The sequence below is a fragment of the Liolophura sinensis genome, chromosome 3 (assembly GCF_032854445.1).
Source record: "Liolophura sinensis isolate JHLJ2023 chromosome 3, CUHK_Ljap_v2, whole genome shotgun sequence".
NCBI lineage: Eukaryota > Metazoa > Mollusca > Polyplacophora > Chitonida > Chitonidae > Liolophura > Liolophura sinensis.
Genome location: NC_088297.1, coordinates 10,837,309 through 10,861,076, shown reverse-complemented (window position 1 = coordinate 10,861,076; position 23,768 = coordinate 10,837,309). Strand labels below are relative to the sequence as shown.

The following is a 23,768-nucleotide window of genomic DNA, read 5'->3' as shown; positions in this document are numbered from 1 at the left end:
GTGGTACTTGTTGTCCGGGTCAAAGATTGCAGTGTTGGGGAGGGGCGAGTATGGCTCGGCATGATCGTGCCCGTGGGTCAAGAATACGAGAGAAAGTATCAAAACGCAGACTCTAATCACCATCATTGTGTTTTCTGGAAGAGTGAAGAGTACACTTGACTACTGATTGTGAGTTTCCAAGATATAAATGTGGTTTCTGCAATAGGAAGTTACCACGTGCGTGGTCTATCTACATATTAAATATCAGCACAGATGTATTCACTGTTCTCGAGAAAATGACGTCTAAACGCTTTTTTGTCGATGGCAGTATGGTGATAAAAAGTAGACCGTACATCCAAGCTTATCTCTTGCACCTTCAGACACAAACTCGCAATGGCCAGGGGCCAATTTTTACAGGTCTTCGTAAGTCATATCCCTTACGATTTCCTCATAGACGTTATATAATTTGTAGCTCTCAAAGTTCATTAGTCTATGGTAATATTAAGTGGTCAGCGACTATTACGGTGTTCATATCTGTACGCCACACGTGGAAAAGTTCATCAGTGTAGTTTGGTGGTTTAGCACAGGAAGGTTTTTCTCCACCCTGAAAACTGACCGCCGTCACAAAAGGCGAAAACTATTGGAGTATGGTTATATGTTCTCTGACTAAAGGCAACTGACTATACAATACGTAGTGGAACTAGAATATATCTAAATTTATCTAACATTTTAACTTACTTAAATGCAGCCGGACGGTCACTTCCAACGTAGCCACACCCTGTGCAACTTAGCTCTGTGTACAGTCAGACAACCGTCACAGCCGTAGCAGCCCGTGTACTGTCTATATCCTGTTTTGAGAAGGGCATCACAGCCAACTAACCCTAACAGCCTGTGCACTGTCCATATCCTCTCCTGCGAAGGTAATCACAGCCAGCCAACCATAACAACACACTGACACAATGTTTAAGCAACAGAGGAGTTTCGGGTTGGAAATAACTCCCTTGTGCAGAAGGTCCCTCATGCATGCAGAGTTATATATATATGGCTAATATATTGCTACTGACATTACGGTTGGCTGGCTGTAATCTGCGTCTGTGGACAGGAGAAGCCGGGCAGGGGGGGCTGGTCTATATATGCACCCACGCATACATCCAAGAGATATAACAGAGTAATATGAGGGCGGGTCATTGCTAGGAGACACGAGATTCTGGATCTTTCTCGCATTTGACAGAGAATTTGTGGATCTAAACACCAAAACAGACATTTGTATACTAGCTGTTAATAATCGCACAACAATTCCCAAAAAAGAAAATCAAACACAAACTACTGAAGAGGTAAGAGATTATATGAAGTAGGAAAAATAAGATAAGTTTTCGTTTTCAATGATAAAGTAGCAAGGTATCATCTATCTGATTGAATGAAATGAGTATTCAGATCGTGGACAATGCTAGTTTATAAGTTGTCGATTATCAAAACATTTATCTGAGTTTCGCTTTGAGTGAGTGAGTTGAGTGCTTGGGGTTTAACGTCGTGCTTAACAATTTCTCAGTCATATCACGACGAAGGAATCCTTAGAATGCATGTAATGTGCCTCCTTGTCGCAGAACAGATTTCCAACGCTCTTTTATCTAGTGCTGCTTCACAGAGACGTCTTACGGAAGGCAAGTAAGCCGCCCCGCACAAAACATTATACTGACACGGGTCAACCAGCAGTTGCACTATCCCCTTCAAGCTGAACGCCAAGCATGGAAGTTGCAACCTCCTCTTTTAAAGTCTTAGGTGTGACTCTACACTGGAATGACCCTGGATCTACAGTTCCCGAAGGGGAAGATGTACCACCTGTGCTAGTGAGTCCCTGTCTATAATGATAATGATGTGGCTTTGATGACAATAAGCGGTCAGTTGGGTAGACTATAACATTTGTTGAAAAGCACTGGGCTTCGCGCAGTATGGTGTGCATATCTGTACTTTACACGTCAAAAAGATTGTCTTTAACTTACCAAAGGTCGGTGGTTTACATTGCCATCCTTCTACCCATAAAACTTACTGGCATAGTATAAGTGGAAAATTCTTGAGTGTGGCGCTAAACAGTAATCATATCAATAAATTCACTCGTTTGAAAACATGAGGTGCAGGCTTAGTTCTGGCCTTCGGCAATTTGTGGCACTTGCCGCTCTTACTGTTCACTGGGCCTTATCGACAACAAGTGTCGTTTCTACTGTCTAACGTTGTAGGTTGCTGCGTAGTGCAGTGCATGTATCAAAATATTGACTATATCTAAATGAATCTCGATATATGTTAACAAACATGTCAATTGTCGACTAATTCCTTCAATTCCCAGTAAACCAGTAAATAAAAATGTATACATAAACAGTGTTAGTGCATGAAACTCCTAACCTTTCACAACCCCACCGTGTAGCATCTTACCTGTAAGCCAGGTTGTTCATATCCATATCAATATACTAAAGGACACACAAGAGTTCATCTATATTTGGCTACACCCATTTAGAATATTCTTTTTTAAGGTCAAGGACAGTGAGTTTTTTTTTTCACGTATAAATGAGTAACTTTGTTCAGAGAGGGATGCGTGACTAAGTGCTATTGTTAATCGCTGCATGATACTGCTCACAGCTGACCTTCCCGGCATGTTGTTCTACTTCAAGATCGCTAAGCTATAATGGTTTGACTGATCAGTGCGCGTAAAGTTGAAAAAAGCAGCTTTGGATATTTAGAGACCAAACCAAAACTATTCACAGATTAAAAGACAAGAAAGACTACAGTACTACGTTTGGAGTTACAATAAAAATGCAACAATTCTTCAACAATACATATATAATTTTCCGCAGTGTCGAAGACCGAGTGCTTACAGCGCCCATCTAATTACTGGAAGATTTACAAACAAGTCTGATCACAGGACACCCATCTTTGCAGCATTGTCGTCTTAACAGTCTCCATTTTACCCTACTTGGCCTTATACGTATGGCGAAGGAATTAACCACTATTGCTGACACTGGGCCATAGTGGTTATTAGTTGTTGTGGTTGTTGACACCGTGGAAATCCGGTGGAAACGTGGCGAACCTCATAAGCGAGAGGTCGATTCGAACACGATTCGAGTCGACACCTTATTGACAAAGAACTAAGCCAAGGCGAGAATAAAGGGCAATACCGCTGCATGCATGTTGAAAACATAACAAGCGAGTCCAACTAGCTGTGTTGTTGTGTTCCCTTCAGATACAGAACCGTGTCCTTCCAAGTTTTACATCAACCGGAAGTCGAATTTGTGTTACTGCATTATGGGTGAGAAGAAGTCTTGGTACCAGGCCCAGGTGGACTGTTAGAGCCAGGGAGACCTGATCTGGTAGAACACGATGGAGGCGTACAGGCACGTGGTCATCCAACTCCTTACTCTCATCGCGGAGTCCAACGGTTAGAATCTCTTTCTTCATTATAAATAATGATTTTAGTACAGGTCAAACGATGACTGACGAGGATTTAACGTAAAGTATCACATAGCAAATGTTATCCTTTCAGTAATGCCCTATGGGAGAGTCCGTATGCTACTTATCTGCTACCCTCACAATTTCAAAAAAACTTTTTTAGCGATTTTATGTTAATAAATTTATTCATCATTACCTTCAAATTTTGACATGAAGTTTTCTGAATACTAGTAATCTTTAAATAACTCTTTCAAGAGCTGGTGGAAGACAGTGGACAGTGAGTGAGTTTGGTAGGCACGAATTATTTCTCGAACAGCGCCTTTATCCGTGTCAAATTAATACGATGTCTAATAGGTATGATTTAAGTATCAAACTATGTTATATATCGGTTCTTTCCCGTAGCTTTTCTTAGTAGTATCAGACATTTGACAAATGAGGGATCTTACAGATCTTATGGTAAAACTACTTCATTGTAAGAAACAACTAGAAGATTTCAGCAATTCTGGGTATTTGTCGGTAGCAAATGGCATCAATGGAGACCATTTGGCGTGGGGAGAGAGCAGTAGCAGGGTTATGGGCTGGTTCTCCGAAGTGGATAAACCTAAACGTGTCGATCATTCTGACAGCATTGATTTCTGGGGTCGTATAATGCGACACAAGAGACCTACTGTGGGCCCTTCTGCAGCCACCTGAACAAAACACTGTGTGTTCACCAAGTTTGAAGTCTCCACTATTAGGATGACTCCGGTGTGGTGTGAGTGTGACTCTGACAAAGGGTATATCTGTAAGAGCAGAGTCGAGAAGAACCGACCTGGCACTTCCTCTCTCTGAGTGTAGATAAATATTCGGCGTTGTGAGGAATTACACATATGCCGCGTTGTGACATTTGCATCAGTATTAAAGCATTAAATTTAATATTTCATGGAGAAACATTGTAGTTCACGGAATTTGTATTTATTTATTTATTAGATTGGTGTTTTACGCCGTACTCAAGAATATTTCACTTATACGACGGCGGCCAGCATTATGGTGGGTGGAAACCGGGAACAGCCCGGGGGAAGCACACGACCATCCGCAGGTTGCTGGGAGACCACGGAAATTGTACAGCTCAGTTTTTTGGTTTAGTAAATTAACAGAGCATTTCCCAGATGCTGCTTTCATTGCGCATTCTTTGGCTATATTCTTTGTTAATTCTGTTCATGGAATGGTGCCGAGCTAAAATTTAGCTATAAACTTACTGTTCGAATTTCGACTGAACGATTTCACGATAGCTTGATGATCTACCACAAGATAACCGGGCGGTCTTCTGAAATCTATTAAACTGTCCGTTACACGTCCAGAATAATCTATCCCCATCTTCTTAATCAAAAGTCAACGTGTTTTTTATTGAAACTGATTGTTCGATTTACAATACCAATGTCTGTATGATCAAGCGTCTGTATTGAACAGTCCCTGGGGTTTCTATCTGTTATTTTACTCTGTGCTTGCTTTTTATTCATACATTTTCTCTTCTGCGTTCCGTACCACACCTTTTTTGGTGACCTATTTTGTATGGAGGCTACTTACGAGAAATATACCGTACGATTTGTCGTGGTCATGGACTAATTCTGTGTTGCGTGTGCGTGTAGGACCTGTGTGTATTTTGGATAAAGTTTACATTATATGACCAGATGGCATCTGTGTTCAGAAACAAAAAGGGGTGACTTGCGAAGTCCATGGAGAGAAATTTGGGTCAGTACGTTATGAATAGTTGCTATTCCCTTATACAACCTAAGGTGTTATACACTTAACTGCTTGCTTTGCATTTTGTTGATTTTATATCATCAACTGTTAGAAATAGTTAATAGAGTGAGTGAGTGAGTGCTTGGGGTTTAACGTCGTACTCAAGAATTTTTCAGTCATATGACGACGAAGGAATCCTTAGGGTGCATGTACGTGTAATGTGCTTCCTTGTTGAAGGACGGAATTCCACCGCTCTTTTGTTTCGTGCTGCTTCACTTGAGACAACTAACCGAAAGCAAGTGACCCGTATTATACTGATACGGGTCACTTACCAAAGGCAAGTGACCCGATACGGGTCACTTACCGAAGGCAAGTGACCCGTATTATACTGATAAGGGTCAACCAGTCATTTCACTATCCTCTTCATGCTGAACGCCAAGCGAGGAAGTTACAACTTCCTCTTTTAAGATCTTAGGTGTGAGTCGATCAAGGATTGATCCTGGATCTACCGGTCCCGATGCGGACGCTCCACCAACTGTGCTATCCGGGGCCAGTATAGTTAATAGATGCTTCAGGTTTAGCTTGTACTTGTTCGACTATACATTGATTGTTGTCCGTTAGGTGTGCTATATTTCCTGACGATGCCATAAGTGTATGTCGAAATACTGATCTACCACAACGATAACCTTGACTTTTTATAGTTACCTATATTTTCCATCACCTTCAAATTTAATTTAACTGTCTTGAAGAAAGATCAAAAAAAGAAACTAAACAAAAAAAAACAAATAAATAAGAAGATGGATACCTTAGCGAAATTTGAAACCCAGCATTACCATCTTTATAGTGATAACCCGAAAATTATTAACAAAACATAAACTTTAAAATATTCTCTTTATGTCAGTGAGGTGAACAAATTTCTGAAATGGTCTTAAAGCTTATCCAAATCTTGGGAACATAGGTCAGTGTCTCTTATTCTTCACCCTGACACACATACATATATACGCTAGCATTAAACACTGAAGTCCTTGCAGTTTGAAACCTGGCCATTTCAGCTACATGTTAAAGTATATCAAGTCAAACGCCGGGATCTTGTCGTCATTCTGCCTGGTTAATAAACTGACGGCCAAAAGAAACTTTACAACTCCGTGAGTTAAATTTAACCAGCCTTTTTTTTCAGCAAATTAATACAAAATTATTGTAGGAAAACATTGTACGAAGCACATTCCCATGTGCAACAAGTGTCATATACGCCCACACGAATTTATTTTCAGACAACGAAGAAAGTTGAAAAATCACGTGACCCATTGATGGCCGCAACTGCCATATAATAAGTGTATAAAAACGTTACTCACAGTGTGCTGGACTTGCACACTGACTAAAAAAAACCCAAAGTAATGCCTCGATTGACTCCAGAACAACAATCAATATCGCGTGTGGCCACCCCTTGCTTTAATGCATGCAAAAACTCCCCGACGTATAGAAAGAGTCAGTCGTCTGATGAGATGGCGTGGGATTCGTTGCCATTCATCCTTGATAGCGAACACCATTTCTTGTCGGTTGGCTGCAAGGTGTGGCCCTTGTCTTACTCGACGACCCATGAAATCCCACGGGTGTGCTATGGGGGACATATCTGGGGAACGTGCGGGTCACGGCAAGAGGTTGACTTCATTGGCGTCCAGGAAGTTCTGCACAACTCGAGCTGTATGAGGTCTGGCGTTGTCATGCTGGTACAGGACACCACCTGGCTTTTGTTGAAGGAATGGCAGGACAACAGGACGTAGAATTTCATCCACGTAACGTTGAGCTGTTAGGTTCCCGTAGATGGTGACCAGTGGTGTCCGTTCCTCTCCACAAATCCCACCCCATACCATCACGCTGCCGCCACCAAACTGTACCACCTCCTGGACGCATGATGCAGCCGTTCGTTCGCCTGTTCGACAGTAAACTCGTCGTCTGCCATCGGCTCGGAACAGGCAGAAGTGGCTTTCATCCGTGAAAACAACACCCTGCCAATCACGTCGCTGCCAACAGCGTACAATTCGAGCTCATCGCAACCTCTGGCGACGATGTTCGGCTGTTAACAGCTGCCCTCTGAAAGGTCGATAGGCCCTAATTCCTTGAGCCATGAGTCTCCTGGACACAGTGGGCATGGGTGGCTCACATTGATACCACACCCAGGGCCCTTTCAACCGGATAGGCGTGAAAATTTGCCAACTATCTGTTATTTCACTCTCTGTGTTTGCTTTTTATTGATACATTTTCTCTTCTACGTTCCGTACCACACATTTTTTGGTGACCTATTTTGTATGGAGGCTTCTTACGAGAAATATACCGCAGCCAACTGACAAAAACTGGCGTTCGCCATCCAGGATGAATGGCAACGAATCCCACGCCATCTCATCAGACGACTGACTCTTTCTATACGTTGGGGAGTTCTTGCATGCATTGAAGCAAGGGGTGGCCACACGCAATATCGATTTATTTTTATATTGACTGATTTTAAAAATAATCAACTTTCAAGTATACTCAAGTATAATCAAGTATACTCTGCCCATTGTTAACCAAGATGGAATGGGTATTTTTCTACCCCTGCTCTGTTTGTTCACTTGTAAAATGATTTGAGCGCTGCTTTGTCCGTTCTCGCTCATGACTTTCAATATTAAAAGTCACTGGTCTTTTAAATATATTAACCTTGCATTATCCTGGTTTTTGCCTTGTCAAAATAAATTGATTTGAACTCTTTGTAAAGTTTCTTTCGGCCGTCAGTTTATTTAATTTTTGGAAAACTGAAATTGGGAATTGTGGGAATTTTCCAGGTACCACGGTATTAATATACATAAAAGCTATCTTAGTCGTATTTATTAATAAGTTCTTAAAAATGCCCTCAAAATGCCTTTTATATAGGTCGCCAACACAGCTCATATTCTATTATTTTTACATTTCTGGTATGAATGTGTGTAGTGACGTCCGTTATTAGTAAATTTGTCCAAATGGCATTTTCACTGAAATATCACTTTAAGTGAGTGTTTAACCAAATGGCATTTCTGAACACCAAAGTTTTATTTTGTATACCGATATCTTATTTTTATAAAATGCTCAGTTGAGAAAGAAAGCTAACAAATCAATAATTAAACTTCGTCAGCTTACATTTATTTTCCAAACGAAATGAATTATACATTACACATAATTAGAATTATACATCAATGTAATTAGTTTCTATAATCTTTGCTATATGTGGTATTATATCGGGCTACGGTCCCATAACTAATTCCTGTCATTCTTATGATTTTCTTTGGAGTTTTTGGCCTAAAAATTGTACAATGTATGGCTAACGAACTCAAATGTCTACTTTTTTAAAATCAGCTTTATATTGTACCGGTACTTACTTTGAAAAGCATATACCAAACTTATACTTTCTGATGACATGCAATTTCGCTGGACGTGGACTTTTACACGGATTCAGAATCGTTACTGATTGGCTGGTTTGAGAGATAGGCAAGTCCACGATATCTCTAGCCTAAGCTCAAGTTTAGGTATGGCAGATTTCGGTAGTTGTAAGGACTAGATTTAAATTTACGTATTGATCTCAACGTTATTTTTTTCCACGGCACGTGCTTTTACTGAGTTTTTTTCATGGGTTAAAACCCAGTGATGGCTTATATCCCCTACACATATCCCCGAGAATATCACTCGTGCGCTAAGAGTAAGTATTTAGTGTTGCTGTACATAGAGGTACAGGTAAATCAGCACTAATTCAGGCTGTTGTTGATTGGTGTATTAAAATACGACCGTAAACAAGCACAAAGACGGTTATAAATTAATAATATTAAGATAAGTCTGAAATTTGACAGTAAACACGCATACACGCGATTGTTTACTGACGTATTAAAATATGGCAGTAAATAAGCATAGGCCTACAGAAAATTAAAATTTTCCGCGTACAGATAATGGTTAGTTCACGTATTAAAGCGAGGTAATCGGATAAATTGGAAAAAATATTATTTTTCCTGAATTGTTTAGAAACGTTTGTTTAGATCTGTTCGGCTGGCCCTTTAAACCATACGCTGTAGCAGTTTAGAGATCAAGCCTTAATATGTAAAGAGCAGAGCGTGTTTCTTTACATCCTTCACAGCCGACTTCCGACGTGTTTTTGACAACCAAGTTTCCCGATCGCCTGAACTGGACAGAGCATAAAGCCTGTCGCTCACGAGAGCTATCTGCTGAAAGTCCATTTTTACAAGTTCTAGAACCCTCTGATAGATTATGAGATAATCTTGCCTTATTGTCCGTATACGAATTATAAATTCAACTTGCTGGCTTCCTCTCCGGCCGTAAGTGGGAAGGTCTATCAGCAACCTGCGGATGGTCGTGGGTTTCCCCTGGGCACTGCCCGGTTTCCACCCACCATAATGCTGGCCGCCGTCGTATAAGTGAAATATTCTTGAGTAGGGCGTAAAACACCAATAAATAAATAAATAAATAAATAAATAAATTCAACTTAACTCACTATCACCGGAAATCGCGAGCGAGCTAGTGACACTAACATCGTTGTTGCTCAACTTGTTGCAGTACTTTTTTACTTATGTGGCCAAGAAAAACTTTGGGGCTTACTCGACAGTTGAGTGTTACGTGCATCTTAGTTTTCTCTCTTTTCAGTACTTCTCTCAATCTCAACTTATCCCTCTCTCTATTCTGCACCCATTTTATCCTGCATAAGACTCACACTTTTTTTACTGTCCTGTGGCCTTTCTCGTTTACTGGCATTTTGATTGACAGTTATTGCGTCACATGACCACAAGACTGTATTTCCCAAAAAGGCACGGATCTACCCTCGGTAGCGGTCGTTTGTTATTCTACCCCGCTGTTAGTTGCGGGCCGTGCTCAAATACACATACTAAGTATCAGAGACGAGCTTTCAAACATTTATTTATTTGATTGGTGTTTTACGCCGTACTCAAGAATATTTCACTTATACGACGGCGGCCAGCATTATGGTGGGAGAAAACCGGGCAGATCCCGGGGGAAACCCACGACCATCCGCAGGTTGCTGGGAGACCTTCCCACATACGGCCGGAGAGGAAGCCAGCATGAGCTGGACTTGAACTCACAGCGACCACATTGGTGAGAGACTCCTGGGTCATTATGCTGCGCTAGCGCGCTAACCAACTGAGCCACAACACACCAGTCGGTACGTTTACCCCCCCCCCCCCCCCGAGTAATCATTTCAGGCTGTTTATGTCTACAAATAAAAGAATTTGAATTTGTTTACTTTGTGAGATTTGCTTGGTAATTTATATAAAAAAAACATAAGAAATGTAAGAATTTCCATCAGTAATGGAAGTGTTATTTCGCACAATTTATTGATATCGCTTTTGTTTTTACATGTTTTACATTTTACACCCAGATGCCGTGGAAAAAGAAACATTTGTTTCAAGATGTTCCAATCTAAGCCCAGCGGTATGACGTCATAATACATGTATACAGTAAACTTTTACATTTCTACGTCACGCAACAATAAGACACGACGTCATACATACGCAGCTTTAACGTAAAGAGGTCAAATGCCATGGCCTAAGCTTGCCGTTGATTGGTCCAAGATGCATGGCCATTGTGGAGGGAGTGAAACAGAATGGCAGCGTGTAATATGCAGTTTGCCACATTTTCTTCATTTTTCTTCGTCTCATACTTCGAGTTTATTTTTCTTCGTCAGATCTCTCGAATTCTTTTTTCTTCGTCAAATCCCTCTAATCCATTTTCTGCACATTCGATGGATTTGTACTTGATAGGAAACAAGGTTCAACTGTATCGGATTACACAACAAACACCGCTACGGCGTTGATAGAACCTTCAGCGAACACGCTGTCGCCTAGAGAATTTGGCCCGAATGTTTGGAACCTTACAACACGAATATAGAACATAGCTGAAAGCTGTAATTTTGCACATAAGCTGTATTCAACGAACTCATAATGTGGAGTTTCAATTTTCAAGCCTTGTAAGCAAACATGCAGAAAATTGTTAGCTGACCTGTTAAAATGTAACAGTAACAAACAGTCTCACTGTTAGTTGACGTGTTAAAATATGGCAGTAGACAAGCTGGCATACGGTTGTTAGTTGACGTGTTAAAATATGGCATTATATACAAGCTTACAGAAAAGTGTTAGTTGACTTGTTAAAATATAACAGTAAACAAGCATTCAGATAATTGTTAGCTGGTGTTTTAAGATACACCAGCAATAAACACGCATACACGCGGTTGTTCGTTAATGTATTGAAAGATCGCAGTAAACACCCATACACGCGGTTGTAATGTATTGATAGATGGCAATAAACACGCATACACACGATTGCTCGTTGACGTATCAAAACGTGGCAGTAAACAAGCAGACACGCGGTTGTTTGTGAACGTATTTAATTCTAACTGTTTATGTCCCCAAACACATGTAGCACGGCTAGGCAGACAAGAAGGTCAAGAAGTGCAGTGATGCTAAAAGGATATCGAATCGATTCTGAATGGCTGGTTTGAACGATAGACAAACTCAGACTATGTCTTGCCTGAGATGAATTTTAGGTATGGTAAATTTATAACCCAGGAAAGCCTTTGTTCACTGTTAGCCAATCCGCGTCGATTCTGCATCCCTTTAGTTGTAATTTATTAAACCTCGATGATCCACATATATTCCAAATGCCGTGTTGTACAAGTCAAATGCATTTCTGTTATAACAGATTAAGTGACGGTCTTGTCTTGATTAATGGATCCAAGTAATCTATGCACTAGAGGCAGATGAGGTCTAGAGGCAGTAATCTAGAGGCTAGAGGCAGTAATCTATGCACTAGAGGCAGATGAGGTCTAGAGGCAGTAATCTAGAGGCTAGAGGCAGTAATCTATGCATTAGAGGCAGATGAGGTCTAGAGGCAGCAATCTAGAGGCTAGAGGCAGTAATCTATGCACTAGAGGCAGATGAGGTCTAGAGGCAGTAATCTAGAGGCTAGAGGCAGTAATCTATGCACTAGAGGCAGATGAGGTCTAGAGGCAGTAATCTAGAGGCTAGAGGCAGTAATCTATGCACTAGAGGCAGATGAGGTCTAGAGGCAGTAATCTAGAGGCTATAATGCTAATATGTAATCTATGCACTAGAGGCAGATGAGGTCTAGAGGCAGTAATCTAGAGGCTAGAGGCAGTAATCTATGCACTAGAGGCAGATGCACCCGAATCCGAATCCGAGTCCGAAATCCCTGCAAGGCTATTCTTTTATCAATAGCTCATGAGTCGCGCGTTTCCCTCGGGATCTGCTCGGTTTCCTATGTTCATAAAGCTGCATGGAGGCCATCGCATAAATGAATTATTCATGATTAAAATATAATCTAAGACTTACAAGATAGAGAGCGAAATCAGAATAACAACGACGTGATAATTAACGAATGGTCATACGTAAACGGTGAAATACGGCCTCTTAATAATTTACCCTAGTTTGGTGTTTTATTCGAACTGTTCATGCAAATGTTTAGTAGAAAATTAACCGGTATCATGAGTAAAGCAGAATTAGGTAAAAAGAAAAATGCAGTGAGGTTAATTGCGATTAATTAGGCGTCACTGGTCTAGAATTACTTAGAATGCTGTCACATTCAACATACAAGAACATTAAAACAATGCAAAAGGATTAGTCCTCGGGGATGATTATTCAGGAATACAATATAATAAAAGACCTATAGCATATATAGAGAGAGTAAAACCAGAGCAGCGATGACAGAGTGATAAATGACAAATGGCCAAACGCAACCCGTGAAAGACGGCCTCTTGTCAGTTTATCTCAATTAGGGTTTTATTCTAACTGTTCATGTAAATGCGTAAATAGTAGCAAATTACATGGACACTAAACATCATTCAAGTCAAGGCATTAATTAATCACACCCAATGTACACAGCAAGAACGGAGAAATTTCACCAGAAAATACCAACAAACCTCTGGTAAGACATTATTATGATGACTATGATGTTATGATATGATGGGTCAGTAACCATTAGATGACCTATTGGTTAGGGAGAGCTAAGCTTCAAACTTTCATCCATAAAGCTCATACCTACTCAAAGTTCCGATAATTTTCGATAATTTCCGAAAAAACAGCCGGATTTATGCACAGAAATACTCATAATCGCGAGAGAGCTAGTGACACTGACGTCGTTGTTGCTCAACTTACTGCAGTAAGTTTTTACTTACGTGATCAAGAAAAACTTTGGGGCTTACTCGACAGTTGAGTGTTACGTGCATCCTATTTTTCTCTCTTTTCAGTACTTCCTTCTCTAATACTCATAATAATATGTCTGAAAGTCCTGAATCCCTTTGGCAGGGCTTGGCACAAGTAGATCATACGAATCCTCCCTGTACTGCGCATGACGATAAATACTTAGGTAACGTCTAAATTTAAAGACAAGGTTAAGATATAAAGGAAGATTTGCTTAAATAAATCGCTGCAGTCTCTGGGCAATGAAAACGGAAATTCAGATTGGCGATTCGACAACTTCGTATGTCTTGCTCATCAGCAGTATCTCACTGACCATGGCGATAACATGCAGAATTCGAAATTTTCATTTGAGTGAGTGAGTGCTTGGGGTTTAACATCGTGACGTTAAACCCCATGTGACGACGAATGAATCTTTAGAATGTATGAAATGTGCTTCCTTGTTGCAGGACGGATTTCCACCGTTCTTTTATCTAGTGCTGCTTCACTGAGACGCCTTACCGAAGGCAAGTAAGGCGCTCCGCCCGAGCCATTATACTGATATGGGTCAACCAGTCGTTGCACTATCCCCTTCAAGATGAACGCCAAGCGTCCTCTCGACCCAGGATTGACCCTGGACATACCCCTCCCGAAGAGGGCGCTCGACCAACTGTTCTATCGAGGCCCGTCAATTTTCATTTGAACTTATGTCATTAAGTTCATAAACATGAAGGTGTCTTGTGTTGACAGATACTGAGTCCGCCTAAGTTTTACGTCAACCTGAAGACGAAGTCGTGCTAACGCATTATGGGTGAGGAGAAGTCTTGGTACCAGGGAGAGAGAGCCAGGGTGGAGACTTGATCTGGTTCGACACGATGGAGGAGTACAGGAGATTTGGTCATCCTCATCACGGATTCCAAAGATACAAAACACACCTTTTTGACTTGTAAGTTTTGAAGTATGTCGAGGTTTACTTTGTACAAAAAATCGACGGCACACTTAAATGCCTTAAACATCATAAAATTAGAAATAAATCGTATTTGTATGATAGACCATAACAAATGTCATCATTAAATATATTTAGTGGATACATTTGTTTTCACAAGAAAGAAAGTAATCTTTTCCTCCGTTGTACTTATGTCGCAGTAGATGTTTTGAAAATAAATACTAGAATAATTTAAAAGCCAGTAAGGAAAATACTTATTAAAAAAATCCAAATCGTTCACTTGATCCAATAATTTTGGGGGAAATATATCTAGAATCAAATAATGCAATGTTTTAGAACCAGTACTAGATACGTTTATTGGATGAGTGTGCATGGTTGTTCTTGGCTGTTGTACTTTTATAATCTAACAAAGACATAGTTGTAGGCAGGTAGAGTAAAACTTCATCAAATGACATTATGCTATAAGGCAGGTGAACGGCCCTGTAGCCAAACAGCTGTACAGAAAATGAAACTGAGTATAACAGATTTACAGTTACTAGCTTCGTTTTTATCAAACTGTGATTTAGTATTAATTTACTTGCATGTTTACACAAGCTAAATTATTATTCAAACATCACACGAGGGAAGGTCTCTCGGCAACCTGCGGATGGTTGCGGTTTTCCCCTGGGCTCTGCGAGCTTCCTCACACCATAATGATAGCCACCGTCGTATAAGTGAAATATTCTTGAGTACGGCCTAAAATACCAGTTAAATAAATAAATAAATAAATAATTCAAACGTCGTACACGGGAAGGTCTGATAGCAACCTGCGGATGATCGTGGGTTTCCTCCTACCATAGTGCTGGCCGCCGTCGTATAAGCGAAATATTCTTGAGTGCGGCCCAAAACACCAATCAAATAAATAAACAAATGAATGACAAACAAACAGAAAATGAGGTCGTATGCATACTTACACATTTTATTGAGAACCGGCATATCTTTCTTATTTTGAAGACAAGCCTGGCGATATCCCATTGGTTTATGGGCCGTTTCGAACATGAAGTTATGCGTGCACGAACTACTTTTGTAATGTATATGTCTTCTGCATACAGTTTGCCTCATCACATCTGAATACATCCGTGTTCTTAAGTAGTACCAGTTACAGTTTCTCAGATCACCAGCTGAGACTTTCTACCGTTTTTATTTTATCGTGAATACCTCGTCATCTATACATTAACCAGCGTTCGATAAAACCGATAGTTATATATTTATAACTTCAGTAGGGCAAGTGGTTAATTTTTTTACACTACGTCAGTCATAGATTTCTAAAACCTGTTAGTAAGAGGACTTGTAAAACCTATTCCAGACATACCTCCGCCTGCAGAAAGCTGTGCAACATGGCGCTGAGAACGCCCTTCCTGTGCGGTGTGGCTGTGTTGGCATTCACCAACCCAGTGTCCAGCGGACTGTCTCTGTCGTCACTTTCGAACAGAGTCGACAGTTCGGAAGCTTTATCCACAGACGTAAGTATATACCTTAGTCTACGAGGAACTCATATTTCCATTGCGGTGGTGAGTTTATTAGAATATATATATTTCAGTAACAACAAAAGCAAAGTCTTTGTAAATTTCAAAGTTTGGTATCCCCAGCTTATAATAATAATGAATAAATATTTCCTTAAAGTGAAGAAAAACGAATGTTCACTATCACTTGGTCCGCCTTGTGTTTTTGTTCTCTGTATATTGTTCAGTTTTCTTAGCTAACAAGGTCAACGCGACTTCATACATGTAGTCCCCATAGGGCTCTAACCATTACATGTCCAGTATTAATGCTACACAAGTAAATGGAGAAGTTCTAGCACTTAATGTACGCCGACAACTGGCATGGATATTGGAAGTGTTGAAAGTAGAATATTACATTTCTTTTTCCAGCCCTGTGGAAAAGTAAAGGTATGAGTATGTTCATTAGATGGTCTAACCTTGTGAGAAAAAAGAAACCCAATATTCCTGCTAGAATTACATATATATTGGCTAAAACAAGCAGACCAGGTGTCCCAAATTTGAAATGAAATACGGTAAAGGCATATGCGGATTATTTCCGGAATGGTCCTGGATCAAGATATCCACTTCCTGTCGCTCTTTATGTTTTCGTTAATTACTACGCGTGGTTGTAGCGAACTTACACATGTAATTGGCTGAGAGAATTAACGCTTTAGGCTCTGCCTACTCTGTCGTGTTAAATAAAATACATGTATTAGATGATAAATTATGTCAGCGTGTGTGTCATATAGCACGTTACAACATTTAAAAATTTTAACAAAGAACAAGGATATACAGTTCATTTTGAAAACAACATAATAAAATATCAATTACCCTTAATACCCCACCAACAAGTTGTTGTTTTTAGTAAATGAGATTGACATCATTTCAGAAAGATTGACTCATGTAGTCTATTATACTTTTGAGTAGAATTCAAAAGACAAAATATTTCTTTCCAACGCTTTGGCTAAATTTGTTTCCATGGTAACTCGATGTCACTAGCGGATCATTATTACCAGTATATACCACCTTTCTGATTAGACTGAATACAAATGATGAACGAGCCCTACTTAATGCTAGGTCCAGTTATTTATTTATTTCATTGCTGTTGAATTTACCGCTGATACACCGACCGTCATATTTATGTGTGGTGGAAAACAGAGTGCCCCAAAGCAGTCATGCAAAGAAACTTCTCTGAATTACGCCTGGACTTACAAACAATCTTGTATCTGCTTAAATTTCACTACCAGAGCCAAGCTGATATTATCTCCCTCATAATACAATAGAAATAGGTCGTTCCCGGGACCAAGAAGCGACATTGCATAAGGCTTATAGGTCACAGTGAAGTTACCAATCCTTTGTCCTACATTGAAAAAACTTACTGTTTTGTTGAAGTGTGTAGTGTTGATTTTTCTGGGCGCGCCCATCTTACCTACATAGCTGATCAGATTCCTACCACATTTTGTTTTGCATGCCCTTTCCCGGGGAATAACGTGTCTATTCCTGCAGGTATGTTCCTGCGCGCCCATCTTACCTACATAGCTGATCAGATTCTTACCACATTTTGTTTTGCAGGGCCTTTTCCCGGGGAATAACGTGTCTATTCCTACAGGTATGTTCCTGCGCGCCCATCTTACCTACATAGCTGATCAGATTCTTACCACATTTTGTTTTGCATGGCCTTTTCCCGGGGAATAACGTGTCTATTCCTACAGGTATGTTCCTGCGCGCCCATCTTACCTACATAGCTGATCAGATTCTTACCACATTTTGTTTTGCAGGGCCTTCTCCCGGGGAATAGCGTGTCTATTCCTGCAGGTATGTTCCTGCGCGCCCATCTTACCTACATAGCTGATCAGATTCTTACCACATTTTGTTTTGCAGGGCCTTCTCCCGGGGAATAACGTGTCTATTCCTGCAGGTATGTTCCTGCGCGCCCATCTTACCTACATAGCTGATCAGATTCTTACCACATTTTGTTTTGCAGGGCCTTCTCCCGGGGAATAACGTGTCTATTCCTGCAGGTATGTTCCTGCGCGCCCATCTTACCTACATAGCTGATCAGATTCTTACCACATTTTGTTTTGCAGGGCCTTCTCCAGGGGAATAACGTGTCTATTCCTGCAGGTATGTTCCTGCGCGCCCATTTTACCTACATAGCTGATCAGATTCTTACCACATTTTGTTTTGCAGGGCCTTCTCCCGGGGAATAACGTGTCTATTCCTACAGGTATGTTCCTGCGCGCCCATCTTACCTACATAGCTGATCAGATTCTTACCACATTTTGTTTTGCAGGGCCTTCTCCCGGGGAATAACGTGTCTATTCCTGCAGGTATGTTCCTGCGCGCCCATCTTACCTACATAGCTGATCAGATTCTTACCACATTTTGTTTTGCAGGGCCTTCTCCCGGGGAATAACGTGTCTATTCCTGCAGGTATGTTCCTGCGCGCCCATCTTACCTACATAGCTGATCAGATTCTTACCACATTTTGTTTTGCAGGGCCTTCTCCCGGGGAATAACGTGTCTATTCCTGCAGGTATGTTCCTGCGCGCCCATCTTACCTACATAGCTGATCAGATTCTTACCACATTTTGTTTTGCAGGGCCTTCTCCCGGGGAATAACGTGTCTATTCCTACAGGTATGTTCCTGCGCGCCCATCTTACCTACATAGCTGATCAGATTCTTACCACATTTTGTTTTGCAGGGCCTTCTCCCGGGGAATAACGTGTCTATTCCTGCAGGTATGTTCCTGCGCGCCCATCTTACCTACATAGCTGATCAGATTCTTACCACATTTTGTTTTGCAGGGCCTTCTCCCGGGGAATAACGTGTCTATTCCTGCAGGTATGTTCCTGCGCGCCCATCTTACCTACATAGCTGATCAGATTCTTACCACATTTTGTTTTGCAGGGCCTTTTCCCGGGGAATAACGTGTCTATTCCTGCAGGTATGTTCCTGCGCGCCCATCTTACCTACATAGCTAATCAGATTCTTACCACATTTTGTTTTGCAGGGCCTTCTCCCGGGGAATAACGTGTCTATTCCTGCAGGTATGTTCCTGCGCGCCCATTTTACCTACATAGCTGATCAGATTCTTACCACATTTTGTTTTGCAGGGCCTTCTCCAGGGGAATAACGTGTCTATTCCTGCAGGTATGTTCCTGCGCGCCCATCTTACCTACATAGCTGATCAGATTCTTACCACATTTTGTTTTGCAGGGCCTTCTCCAGGGGAATAACGTGTCTATTCCTGCAGGTATGTTCCTGCGCGCCCATCTTACCTACATAGCTGATCAGATTCTTACCACATTTTGTTTTGCAGGGCCTTCTCCCGGGGAATAACGTGTCTATTCCTACAGGTATGTTCCTGCGCGCCCATCTTACCTACATAGCTGATCAGATTCTTACCACATTTTGTTTTGCAGGGCCTTCTCCCGGGGAATAACGTGTCTGTTCCTGCAGGTATGTTCCTGCGCGCCCATCTTACCTACATAGCTGATCAGATTCCTACCACATTTTGTTTTGCAGGGCCTTTTCCCGGGGAATAACATGTCTATTCCTGCAGGTATGTTCCTGCGCGCCCATCTTACCTACATAGCTGATCAGATTCTTACCACATTTTGTTTTGCAGGGACTTTTTCCCGGGGAACAACGTGTCTATTCCTACAGGTATATTCCTGCGCGCCCATCTTACCTACATAGCAGGGCCTTTTCCCGGGGAATAACGTGTCTATTCCTACAGGTATGTTCCTGCGCGCCCATCTTACCTACATAGCTGATCAGATTCTTACCACATTTTGTTTTGCAGGGCCTTCTCCCGGGGAATAACGTGTCTATTCCTGCAGGTATGTTCCTGCGCGCCCATCTTACCTACATAGCTGATCAGATTCTTACCACATGTGGTCTGATCTGATAACGTGTCTATTCCTACAGGTATGTTCCTGCGCGCCCATCTTACCTACATAGTAGGACCTTTTTATTTGGAAACTTCTTTCCTGTCGATGTTGGGAGGACATTTTCCTTAAAACTAAGGCTTCGCAAAGCAAACAGTTATAGAGTGAAATCTTCTGTTTCTCAGGCATTGGAGACCTTGAAGCGGACTTGTTGCCAGCTGCAGAACTCGCCCTCACAGCTTACCCACCCAACGTTTAGGCATTGTGACACAGCCGCTCTCAGTGCGGCATACATGCATGACTGTCCAGTTGGACTAATATGCTTCGGTTTAACATTGAAACTAACCTCCAAATCCAATTTTTTTTGGCAAATGTCAAAATGTCAGCAAATCTATGAAGACGAATCATGAACTGAGCAGTGTTTTGACGTCACAGCCAAAATATTACGACGAAGTCCAAAGGAGCTTTTACAACATGGCTACGTGGAGAGATTTGTCTCTCAGTTCTCTATCCCCAATGTTGATTTCCATCTTCGCGACTTTCAAAACTTTCAAATTTTTAAAACTATTTTTTTGAGGCTCACTTCTTTTTTTGTAGGTATACATATTGGCAAACTTTGTGTTCACTGTAAGCATTAATGAAAAACAACAACAACAACAATAATTCAAACCATGTTGCGCGCACTAAAAGTCGGTCTCAGTCAAAAACATCACCAAATATTCTATACACATTATAATCTGCTTCTGTTGGTAGACATCAAGTCATGCCCGTCAGAGTTCTACATGCACCGCCCCACCTTTGCCTGTTACCGGATTATGAAGGAAGTAAAGTCGTGGTACGAGGCCCGAGAGGAATGCCACACCCAGGGGGCTGACCTGATCTGGTACGAGAACCCGGTCGAGTATAGACACACGGTCATCAAACTCCTCACTTCTCTCAATGAGTCGAAAGGTAAGCAAACATGTATCACCCCAAGGCAACTGGACTGGTCTGGCTTGAGGGCCCAGTCTGGTATACAGACACGTATTCATCAAACTCCTCACCTCTCTCACTGAGTCGAAAGGTAAGCAAACATTTGCCACGCCGAGGCGACTGGACTGATCCGGTACGAGAACCCGGTCGAGTATAGACACGTGGTCATCAAATTCCTCACCTCTCTCAATGAGACGAAATGTAAGCAAACATGTGCCACACCCAAGCGGCTGGACTGATCTGGTACGAGAACCCGGTCGAGTAGAGACACGTGGTCATCAAACTCCTCACCTCTCTCACTGAGTCGAAAGGTAAGCAAACATGTGCCACACCCAGGCGGCTGGACTGATCTGGTATGAGAACCCAGTCTGGTATACTGACACGTGGTCATCAAACTCCTCACTTCTCTCACTGAGTCGAAAGGTAAGCAAACATGTGCCACACCCAAGCGGCTGGACGGATCTGGTATGAGAACCCAGTCTGGTATACAGACACGTGGTCATCAAACTCCTCACCTCTCCCACTGAACTGAGTTAAAAAGTACCGGTAAGCAAATATGTGTCACACACAGGGAGTTGGTCTGTTCCCATCCACATAAAATCCTGTCCAGACGAGTTATTCAACCGATTGAGCTATAGGAGACATGCTAGTAAGAAGGTGGCTGTTTTTACACAGGGTGGAGAGTATCAATAACTACCTTAATAGGGGTTTACTTTCGTGCTGTACGTTTATTTCCCCATGGCGGAATATGTATTGTATTTCTCTTTTAGTGATGTGGCTTTGAAAACCACAGCCTCTCATCTACATGGATATATTTCGTAACGTGCGATGGTAACAGAGATGTGACTTACTTCATTGCATAGATCACTAAGCACTAAGGCATCGTTTAGGCAGCAGCCAGTCGGCCCTTCACAAAGGATGTCGCATGCTCGAATTCAGCTTTTTTGCTGGTTTGCTGGAAACCAAAACCTGGGTAAACCACCAACCTTATTGAGCCGTATAAGTTAGATGTTTATGAATATACAGTCATTTACCTTTGATTTCATTTTAACTAGATTGATTTAATTGGTTTTTAGGGATGACGTCTCTTCAAAGTAATTCACTTCATCACCCAACCGCTATTGTTCCGTATATTGGCTATAAGGCATCAACACAGCCCGCTGTATGCGCCTTTACTCCGGGTAATCTCATTTCATCCACTTACCTATAAAGCTGATAACTGAAAAAATACTGAGCACGGCGCTAAGCACTAGTGGAATAAGTCGTGAATGTGTAAATAGTATACGTATCTAGAACAAATTCTTTCTGATACGATAATTCCAAGAAAACACTATTTGCTGGTTCAGTCACCCAACATCGTTATCACGTGCACCATATGGGCGGCATTAAAGCATAGGCAACCTGCACAGCATTTCGTCAAAAACAAATCACGTTTGTTGCTCTCTTTGAACATCTTTCAGATTACAACAACGCAGGCTATTGGTCAGGGGCGAATGACATCACTGGACGACCTCTGGTGTGGGGTGACACCGACATGCCGGTGATGAGCAGCTTCTTCAGTAATTCCCAATCCCCCTCCACCTTCTACCGTCACGGCCGTCAGTCGTCTAGCTCGACCGAGAACGCCCAGAAGCATTGTGTGTTCATGAAGTATCAGCGCTCGACGATGAGAATGACACAGGAGCTGAGTGAATGTGACGGCGGAAGGCTGTATATTTGCAAGTGTAAGACAAGAGGCAAGGGGCAGTGTGTCTCGCCTTCAAAACTAGACTAATGGTCTGCTTTGACTTACAGAGATACAGGACTACAAACTTATTCGAACGTGTTTCCGTCCGAAAAGCCGACGCCCTGTGGAGCCAGTTTCTCCTTTCTCTAAAACGACATGATACTATACTGGCCGAGTGCCTGTGTGTCGAAGGGCCATGTCTTCAGGGTGACTAGAGCCCTAACTTTCTGAAATTCAAAGAAACTCGACTATTCGTGTTCCTAAAATTAACCAGCTCTGCATATTTTTACCATTCTTTTTCACTATACATCATACCTAGTGAAACGATGAAATAAAGCATTATATTTGAAGAAAAAGAAGCTCATACCTGATCAAATCAATGAAGTATTATACATGCGGTTGAAATATACCTGATCAAAGGAAGCATTCTATATATATCAACAACTGCATAGACTACGTATTTGCCTTATTTACAGATATGATATGTAATAATTTATTAGCTGATAGCAACATACCAGCATCGATAGCTGGAAGGTACAGTAGCTCGCCTCTTCATGTTGTTGACCAGACAGGATGTTGCTGCCTCGCTTGAGGCTCAGCATTGAGAGGTAAGAGAAACGAAACATTCGGTGTCAGCATAATGTGACTGGGCGGGGTGTCATGTCTGGTGTCTTCAGTAGCGACAGCACTTTGGCGGCATGAACTCGACACAAGAAGACACATTATATGTACACACACCTAACGACACAACGTCGTCACATGACTGAAAAGCTATTAAGTACGACGTGAAGCCCAAGCATACATACATTTTGTTGAAATAAGAAATGTGTTCTAATTTATTTATTAATTTTTTTTAACGCCATACTCAAATTATTTTTTCATTTCAGTGAAATCGTAGATACCAATTATATCATTCACAGCGCGCTTCTAATGTGCTTTTTAAATAGTGTTTGTTGTTACCATAGTAGCACAGTGTACAATGTGCATGCCATTGCCACTATGTGCAAAGTGGGATAAAGATGTATTGAGTTGAAGCGATCGATTTGTTTGTCCTGGTTGCGTTTTGTTACAGAACTGCAGTCGTATTAATTCAAGTATATATTTAAATATATACTTAAAAAATCCTAGGGTCGAAAACACATCTGCTTTCATTATTGTACCTTATTGTTAAACGTGAGATTCAATGGAATACAGTGTCTTATTAATTAAACGAGCGAGCTGTGGCGTCACATCGTGGTCTTCATTTAACTTCTGAAGCAAAACTAGATTTTTCTTTAACACAATTCATAAACTGTGTTAAAGAACATGGAGGTTTTGTTTATAACATGACATGTATAGATATAGAATTCCGCTTC

General features: G+C 41.4%; 1 protein-coding gene across 1 annotated transcript; it reads left to right on the top strand.

The window, feature by feature from the left end:
- Positions 1–15,677: 15,677 nt before the first annotated feature.
- On the top strand, positions 15,678–22,724 carry LOC135463345 (uncharacterized). The gene is made up of 4 exons (XM_064740604.1): positions 15,678–15,803; positions 18,733–18,769; positions 20,469–20,666; positions 22,148–22,724. The coding sequence occupies exons 1-4, from the start codon at positions 15,678–15,680 to the stop codon at positions 22,459–22,461; spliced, it is 675 nt and encodes a 224-aa protein (XP_064596674.1). The 3' UTR covers positions 22,462–22,724.
- Positions 22,725–23,768: the final 1,044 nt, after the last annotated feature.